The 10000-nt window shown below is 36.4% G+C and overlaps 1 protein-coding gene across 1 annotated transcript in view; it reads left to right on the forward strand.

Annotated features, from left to right (window-relative positions):
- LOC115215420 (mucin-5AC-like) overlaps positions 1–8280 on the forward strand; it is a 52556-nt gene extending 44276 nt beyond the window's left edge. Inside the window, exons 15-18 of the mRNA XM_036505958.1 lie at positions 1892–1938; positions 3716–3874; positions 5751–6041; positions 7944–8280. Of these exons, the coding sequence (XP_036361851.1) occupies positions 1892–1938; positions 3716–3874; positions 5751–6040 (496 nt within the window). The 3' untranslated portion in view covers position 6041; positions 7944–8280. The remainder of the gene's footprint in view (positions 1–1891; positions 1939–3715; positions 3875–5750; positions 6042–7943) is intronic.
- Positions 8281–10000: the final 1720 nt, after the last annotated feature.

The following is a 10000-nucleotide window of genomic DNA, read 5'->3' on the forward strand; positions in this document are numbered from 1 at the left end:
CCACTTCTACTGAAAGAACAAATGACTTCTCGATCTACCAGATTTATGTCTGACGATCGACCCGGGAATGATATGAAATGCCAGCGGACGTCACCGATAGGTGGCCCATATAAGTTGGAATTTCTTCGTTTTGACGGAGATTTTTCAGATTTGTTTTTCAAGGTGCCCTGGGAAATGATCTGGAGCATCTTTTTAACAAAAGAAATTTTGGAAAAATGGTACCTTTTAACAAACACATACACACACATATCATCTTCCCCTCTCCAGAACGATTTTGGTCGATTTTGTGGGTACTACACACAATGATTTTTGGGGACACTATGCGGTTAAAAACTATAGAAGCTTTTTAGGGTAAAAAAGTAACTATTTTCAGACGAAAAAGTGTTAGATTTAAGGGAAATTTGGCTGTTATTTTTAGCATATCCTATGACCACCTTCCTCGTTTCTTTCTCACTCTGAGAAGTATTGATGCTTTCAATATTTTCTCCCCATTAGAGGCGAGCTGGCAGAAACGTTAGCACGCCGGGCGAAATGATTAGCGGTATTTCGTCTGTCTTTACGTTCTGAGTTCAAATTCCGCCGAGGTCGACTTTGCTTTTCATCCTTTCGAGGTCGATAAATTAAGTACCAGTTGCGTACTGGAGTCGATCTAATCGACTGGCTCCCTCCCCAAAAATTTCGGGCCTTGTGCCTAGAATAGAAAAGAATACCTTCTCCCCCATTAATAGCATAAACTTATTTATGCTCTTAAGAATATTTTTTGAAAATTCATGATTATAAATCCCTAAACCTTACCAGTAAAAAAGAAATTCATCAGATTTGCTTTCATTTCCCGGTACACTAAAATGACGTGAAATCGTCTACTCCGTTATAAAAGGCAACAAAACTAATATAACCGTAGGTAGAAGCTGAAAGACAAAGCTACTCTCCTTAATTTCCGTTTGGTTTTATCTGTGTAATTTTTTTCATACATGTTATCTTTCTAATCATTTTAGAGGTTTTAATTTCGTAATTTTTTTAAAAATTGCTTAGGCGTAGGAGTGGCTGTGAGCTAAGTAGCTTGCTTACCAACCACATGCTCCGGGTTCATTCCCACTGCGTGGCACCTTGCGGGCTGACCAAAGCCTTGTGAGTGGATTTGGTAGACGGAAACTGAAAGAAGCCCGTCGTATATATATATATATTATATATATATATATATATATATATATATAAATAAAAAATTACTTGGAATATATATATATATATATATATATATATATTATATATATATATAAATACATGTACGTGTGTGTATATGTTTTTGTGTCTGTGTTTGTCCTACCAACATCGCTTGACAACCGATGCTGGTGTGTTTACGTCCCCGTAACTTAACGGTTTGGCAAAAGAGTTCGATAGAATAAGTACTAGGCTTACAAAGAATAAGTCCTGGGGGTAATTTGCTCGACTAAAGGTGGTGTTCTAGCATGGCCACAGTCAAAATGACTGAAACAAGTAAAAGAGTAATGTATGTAATTTTTCCTAAAATATAATCTAAAGCCTTTTAAGTTTTGGGGGTTCTGATATGTAGTCCAATACACCGCCATTTTAACACCAGCTACCCCCTAAGGGCCTTAAACAGAATTTATGCTTTCGCAACAAACTAGACGACCGGTTTCTTTACTTACATTGACCAGCCCTATTAAAATTTTTACTGTAAAATTATATTAACAAAAGAGAAACGGACACTCTGCTGGAAGCCACCGCCGCTGCGTCAACGACCTTGGCTAACAAAACCAACTCCTACACCTGTCACTCGCCTTCCGCCACCATACGTTTCTTTGTATATTTTCAAACGCAAACGGTTCAAAATTCCCTAGCGCTAAATATGTTCTCTTCTTTTCTTTTACAGCACATGTCATCGTGGAGTCATAGCTTGTACAAGAAAAGCCTGCCTCAGTAAGTAATGCACGATTTAAAATAATCCTGCGGCTATGTGGTAAGAAGCTTGCTTCCCAATCACAAGATTCCGGGTTCAGTCCCACTGCATGGCACTTTGAGCAAGTGTCTTCTAGCCGACCAAAACCTTGTGAGTGGATTTGGTAGACGAAAACTGAAAGAATCCCGTCGAATATATATGTATGTATGTATGTATGTATGTATGTAGTATGTATGTATGTATGTATTTCTTTGTGTGTTTGTGCCTGTGTTTATCCCCCACCATTACTTGACAACTGATGTTAGTGTGTTTATATCCCCGTAACTTAGCGGCAAAAGAGACCGATTGAATAAGTACCAGGCTTTCGAAGAATAAGTCCAGGGGTCGATTTTTTTCGACTGAAAAAGGCAGTGCTCCAGCATAGCCACAGTCAAAATTACTGAAATAAGTAAAAGAATAAAAGAATAACTTCCAATAATTATAATTTCCTATAACAATTGTTATATTGTAAAAGAGAAGCTAATCTCCGTCTGCCTGTCTGTTACACCATCTATTAGAGGGAGGGAAGAAGGGAAAGGATCAAAAGGGAAAATACCACATGTCGTAACGTATATTTTGAAGAAGGGGAATAGAAAAGTTATTGTTGAGAAATACAGTGAAAGTGATGGTGTGGGAAAGATTGATAGATAGTTTGATAGTGTTGTCATCATAGTAACTAAAAAACTTTGATTAAAAACATGAGAATTTTAAGTGCAAGTCTGTCAACACAACACAACACAGACTTTAAAAAATAACTATATTTATAATTATATAATACATATAGTCATCTCTTTGGTTGATTGGGTCTGTCTTTCTGTGTTTGTGTGTGTTTCTGTATGTTTTTCAATATGTAGGTAAAGCAACACAGACTTTTCACTATAATGAAGTTGTTGTTGTTGAGAAATACAGTGAGAGAGTGTGTGTGAAAGATAGACTTAAAATTTGTTCCCAGAAAAAAAACTGGGTGTTGTCGAGCATGTCAATGTGATCATTGCTGTGGACTTTTGCTGAAGGATCTTTTTCATCTTGACCCGGCAGTATAGCAACGGTTAATGACTACTCTGATTTGAATTTAACAAATTCAAAATAGTTTCTTTGAATATTTGTACTCAAATATCATTTTAATCTTCTTTCTACTATACGCACAAGGCCTGTTATTTTAGGGAGAGGGCTAATCTATTACATCGACACCAGTGCTCAAATAGTACTTATTTCATCGACCATGAAAGGCAAAGTCGAAATCGTTGGAATTTGAGCTAAGGATATAAAACCAGAAAAATGTTGCTAAGCATTTTGCCGAGTTGCTAACGATTCCGCCATCTCGCCGCGCTAGGCTTATATTCTTCTATATATTTTACACAAACTGCCATTCATAAGGCGGTGGACTAGCAGAGTCGTGATTCGTTAGAGGACAAGATAGAATCCGTTGCGATATTTGTTTTGGCTCTCTATGATCTGAGTTCACATCTCGCTGAAGTCAGTTTTGCTTCACATTTTGTTGTCATCGATAAATAAAGTACCAGCATAGTGCAACTCTCTCTCTCTCTCTCTCTTCATCTTTCTCCTTTCCCTTCTCCTTTTCCAGTTCTTATATCTTGCATATTCTATTGGTACAAAATTAGGAGGGGTGACATGGTATCTGAGTCTGCCCGCAGCTAAAACAATTGGTGAAACTGTGGTACATACAATCAAGTACATATATACACAATACACACGCTTAAAAGTGTCATAAACGTTAATATATTATTTTTCTTACAGACTGTGCTTACACTGTGTGGTCCGAATGGTCGAAATGCAGTTCACCTTGTGATAGTAACACGCAAACAAGGACTCGTGTGAAATTGACGGGCATAGGAAAAGAAAGTTGCAATAAGGAGCTTACGGAAACTAAAACGTGTAATAAAACGTCTTGTGAAGGTAAGAGAATATGGCTGCTTCTTCCTTTGTTCATTTATATCTTAGGATAGGGGTGTTCAAACTTTAGGACACAAAAGGACCATTACGTCCTGGGAAAGAGGCACAGCGCGCCAAATGTGAGATGAACAGCAGCCTGATTTCCATCAGTTATAATGGCAAACCTGCAATACAGGTGGTTGGTTGCTATTTACTTATAAAGATGAATACGCATTGTGAATTAGTACAAAATGTGAAAATATATATATATTAAAAAATATTCGTTTACTGAATTCAGATTTGATCCAAAAAATTTCATGTTAAAGATACGTTCTGGTTAACTCTTTGTAGCAACCAGATATTCTGTGGCCGGTTTCAGATTGCGTAAATCAGCCAAACTCAACAGAGGTTGTGAATGTGCATTACTTAGTTTTGAGTGCAGACTTTTTTCAATCTCCATCAGTGTTGTTTTTAAGCGGAACCTTTCGCTACTTTTAGAATGTTGGTTGAAGTGATTAGCAAACTTCGTCCGTCGTCTCACGAGGATCTTCCTTTCTCTTGGAATCTTGTTCCTTTTTGTGTTAGCTTTGTGCTCTGGGATATATATCTGGCATATGGCTTGCATAACAGACCTGAAATATTCTAGTTTCATGCCAATGTTTGGTGTGGAGAGACATTTCGGCCAATCCTGTCTGAGGATCTCTTTTTGGATCGATTTCCAGTCTAGTTTGCGGAAGTTCAGATTGGAGAGATTTTGGGTGCTTCATTTAGGCTGTATGTCTCTGGCTACTTTTGGCCCAGACATAGACAGCACTATTATGTTGTGATCCTAGATTAATGTCAGCGTCACTTTCACATCATGAACGTTGTTCGTATTGCTTGTAAAGCAGAGATCCAAAATGTTATTGGCCCTAGTTGGTCTGAGTACTACTTGCTACATGAATAGGGCATTGGTGAGATTGAGCAAGGACACCACCTAAGCTTGTTTGCAATGAGTCATTCCTGAGAGCATCAGGCCTTCGGACCATTTTACATTGGAGAATTTGAAATCACCCATAAGAAATATGCCCACGTGGTGTTCCAGTCTCATGAGGATTTCTTTAATGTTTGTGAGATAATCTTTAAACTTCCCTATATGGTTTGGAGCATACGGTGGGCGATATGTATTGCATATGACTATATTGTGTTGTCTTATGTATACAATTAGAGTGTCACATACTGAATTTGAGTATGACAGTAAGACCTGGGGTGTGAGAGTATCACGGATATATACAACTCCACCATCGCTCCTTTCCCTTCTGTCTGTTCGCAGTATAGTATATTTTGGTACGTGTACTTCTGCATCCTCTATATCAGGGCTCAGATGAGTTTCCACGAGTGCTATGGATAGGGCTTACCTAGAACATTCATCGCGGAAACAGAGATCGTTTTACTTTTGCTTTAAATAATTACCAACTTTGCAATTCTACCAGTCATTACTCGGGGTGTAATCGGAATGTCAGCTTTTCTTTTCCTCGCGCCTGCCGAACTTATTGACACCAAATAAATTCTGTTTTTGTTCGTTTTTTGTTTTTTGTTCCGGGACACCTTTGAATTAACATTCTCGGTTTGACTTTCCCGCTTTCTTTTTGCTTTGTTTTTTAATCCAAACCTAGAATATAAAAACCTGATTTAGTTAATGTGTCCTATTTTAAGACGACAGCGTGTTATTTTAAGGAAATTTAGATACTATTTCTAGCAAAGTGCTTGCTTCCTAAAGCACTTTCATTGTCCTCTATCATAGTCATAAACCACCATCACCATCAATCACCTGTATCATCATCACTGTCATCGCTATTACCAGCACCGCTACTCCTACAACGACCTACACCTTGTCTTTGTTTTTGTTTTGTTTTTATAGCTGTTTGCCAGCTTCGCAGTCGAGTTGGTTACATCACAGACAGTGCTGGATGCGCATCTGATAACATAGCTGATACATCGTACTGTAGTGGTCTCTGTGGAGAAAGCTCTTCGGTGCCGAGACTTATGGAAGATGCAAACGGTATCATAACAATGACTAATGACTGCAAATGCTGTACAGGTAAAACTGGATCTCAAATTTCGGTGCCGATGACATGCGCAAATGGCTTGAAAAAGACAGTATACGTCCGTCCGATGGTTTCATGCAGTTGTAATAAATGCATGAGTTAGCGTGAGTATTAATTATTTACAATATTTTTTTCGCGAAAATCGAGCTTTTAATTCCACCTCATAAATAGAGCTGTTTGTTCCATCTCAATGTTCTCAGCTTCAAATTGTGCTCCCCTTTTGCTTATTGAAACTTCCCGATATCGAAAAAAATTAAGCTGATTCATTCAGTTAGACGGTGGTCCTTGGGGGATCCATATTAGATATTGTTTTTAAAATTTATGTACAATAAGTTTACTATATTTCTACAATGCATAAAATATTTTAATTTTCTTAATATTATTTAATCATAAATGTGCAGTAGTTTACATACATCGAATGGCTATGGTGATCCAGTAGAGTAAAACAGGAATCAAAGGAATCCATTGGCAAAATATGGTTCAGAGCCAATGGGTTAAACCACTGAGACCTTGTAATAATGTAAAAATCGAAGCATGATTGTCTGCGGGTATGTGAAAGCTTATCTTGTGATGGTAGAAATCACAAAAGCTTCGAATATTTAATTAATGCTTTTAAGTTCTGGAGTTCTTCCCAGAGTTGAGTTTGCTTTCCGTTCGAGAACAAGAATATATCCACTCTGCGGTGTATTACACAACAGTCCGTCCTTGGATGGTTACAATAAGTTATTAGCTTTCCTTTTCGTTTCTCTGGGAGGAGGTTACATGCCTGCCCCCTCGCTTAATATTTCTCTATTTCTCCGGAGGCGAATACTGTGCTTAGTCCCCGGCGACCGCTTTCGCAGCGCAACATCACTGATTCCGAGAAAGATAGTGAGAGAGAAAAAAGAAAGGAATCCAATTATTTATTGATAGCAAAGAGATGGAAAGTAAAATTGACATCCGGTAGATACGAACTCAGAGCGCAGGAAGCCGGGACAAGTACCACAAGGCATTTTCTCTAATGTTCTGACCCCTCTGCTAATTTACCGCCTTATATCAAATGTATAGTGCACAAATAAAGCTATATGTAATTTTGAACTAGTTATCACCATTATTGTAAGTAGTAGTAGTAGTAGTAGTAGTATTCGGCTATAAGCTTTATTTTCAAATGTCACTGAGGTTAACATTGCCGTTCATCCTTTCGGGGTCGATAAATTAAGTACCAGTTGCGTGCTGGGGTCGATCAAATCGCTCCCCCAAAATTTCAGGCCTTGTGCCTATAGTAGAAAGGATTATCATTATTATTATTATTATATTATAGGCGGGGCGGCTGGCAAAATCGTTAGCACGCCAGGCAAAATGGTTAGCGGCATTTAGTCCCTCTTTACGTTCTGAGTTCAAACTTCACCGAGATTGACTTTGCTTTTCATCCTTTCGAGGTCGATGAATTAAGTAGCAGTTGCATAGTGGGGCAGAATTTGAACTCAGAACGTAAAGACAGACGAAATGCCGCTAAGCATTTTTGTCCAGCGTCCTAACGATTCTGCCATTTCGTTTTTTTTTTTGTTTCTTTTTTTGTCTTCTGTTAATACTCTACGTAACTATTATTTTCTTTTCTTACGGTTGTATGCTATACATTTAATGCACTAAATTAACTCTTGATTTGCCACGCAAGAATGCACAACAGATACGTTAACACTACTAAACTATTAAATATGTTAACACGAACTTAACAAGTAATTATTTTACCTACCACCCTTTTTCTACCTGGTTCAAATGAAATCAAAAATTGATCATAAAAAATGTGAATACAAAACGTGAGCGGTCGAGTGACGTTCTGCCAAGAGACTGATCCTTATTACAGATTATAACCTTATATTTATCACATGTATATCAACATTTTTCTAAAATATTATTTTTCAAATAAAATGTTCATTCCCTTTCACTAATTATTATCTTATTACAGATTAAAAATATAATTCTTTATCTCATTTTTTGTCATTTATCTTCTTTTTTTTCTTTTTCAGAAACTCATCAAAATCTGGGCTAAATACATCCATTCCAGTTTTTTCTCTTCCTATTTATTATAACTATTGTCGTCACTTAATTATTACTAGTATAACATGATATAATACAAAATAGTATAATATTAGAAAAAATAAATATAAAATATAATTTAATTTGATTTAGCGTTAAAAAAAAATGCCAAATAGTGAACGTCGAAGAGTTAGATATTGTACTAACGCGAAAGTATGATACCAATATTTTTCACTTCACTTTAAGTTGTACATTATTTTTTTTAAAACAAACATAGAATATAATAATACAACCAAAATCCTGAATAAAAACATGCAGTGAAAACATTTCGTTTTTGGTTTTTAATGATTTAAAAAAAAAAGATTATTCTTTTACACTTTTACTTGTTTCAGTTTATTAGACTGCTGCCATGCCGAGGCACCTCCTTTAAGGATTTTTTTAGTTGATCTTATCGACTCCAATGTTGATTTTGGAGGTGTTTGAAGATTTTCAACATCTATTTTAGTAAAACTTAATTGTCACATTGTTAGATTGCACAACAGAAGAAAAGCAGTTTTCTCGAGCATTGTTAACATAGTGACAGACAGACAGACACACACACACACACATATATATATTTATATTTATTTATTTATTTATTTATTGCCCACAAGGGGCTAAACATAAAGGGGACAAACAAGGTCAGACAAAGGGATTAAGTCGATCCTCGGCGGAATTTGAACGCAGAACACGTAACACCAGGCGAAATAACATATATATATATATATATATATGATATACATACACGTGTGTGTGTGTATATATATATATATCAAATATATATCCCAGTAGAAAACGAAGCAGAAATTTCGCGGTTGATACCTAACATTTTTTAATCTTTTTTTGTATAGCTTTTTCGACGTATAGAAACATCATTTATATAATCATGTAATTAATATATTTTTTATAAGTGAATTTAAATGCGATAGATAAAATTTATCATCGGAAGAAAAGTTGAGGTATGAAAATAAAAATAGCTTTAGTATTTTAAATCTGATATAACAGGACAAAGAGAAAATAAGGACGAAAACGACAAAAAGAAGGAAAAAATCTGTAAGTACACATGGAAAAACAAAATATAAACATGTGAACGTTAACGTAGACATTTACATTCTGTGTGTGTGTGTGTGTGTGTGTGTGTGTGTGTGTGTGTGTACGTGTGCGCGTGTTTGCGTGTGTATGTGCATGTGTGTATGTGTGTGTGTGTGTGTGTGGATGTATGTGTGTGTATGTGCATGTATGTATGTTGCATGTGTGTGGTGTGTGTAGGAAATGTGTGTGTGTGTGTTCATGTGTGAGCACGGGTGCGTATATTCTTTCGCGTGTGTGTATATGTACGTGTGTGTGTGTGTGTGTGTGCGTGCGTGCGTGTATATAGAAATATAATAAAATATAAAATATAATAAAATATAAAAATGATAATAATAAAAAGTTGATAGGGAATTAAGATTTTGTTGTCATCGATAAATAAAGTACCAGCATAGTGCAACTCTCTCTCTCTCCCTTTCTCTCTCCCCTTCTCTCTCTCCTTTCCCTTCTCTTTTTCCAGTTCTTATATCTTGCATATTGGTACAAAATTAGGAGGGGTAACAATATAAAACAATATAAAATGGGGCAATGTAAAAACAAACAAAAAATGAAATAAAGTTGCTTTGTTGCAGGAGGTTGTAGAAACAGTCATTAGGAGGAGTGGGTTGTATTTAGCCCGAAGGGGACAGATGTTCGTACATCTTTATATATAAAAGTAAGGTTGTGTGTCTGTCTCCTACGATTTAGATTCCTAACTATTCCCACATTTTGCGGTGCAGTTTAACCAAGAGCGGGTATCTTATAGTCGTGATTCATATCGAGCCCTTCTGGGTATTAGTGCGCGTCTACGATGAGTCTACGATTTAAAAAAAAATTTACCATCATTTTTTTCCATTTTTAATGCATTTTTTGCTATTTTTTGGCTATAACTCTCTAAAAATGCTTATATAGTTATTTCCCTTACAAACCCGAGCAACGC

The sequence above is a fragment of the Octopus sinensis genome, linkage group LG9 (genome assembly GCF_006345805.1).
Source record: "Octopus sinensis linkage group LG9, ASM634580v1, whole genome shotgun sequence".
Classification (NCBI taxonomy): domain Eukaryota; kingdom Metazoa; phylum Mollusca; class Cephalopoda; order Octopoda; family Octopodidae; genus Octopus; species Octopus sinensis.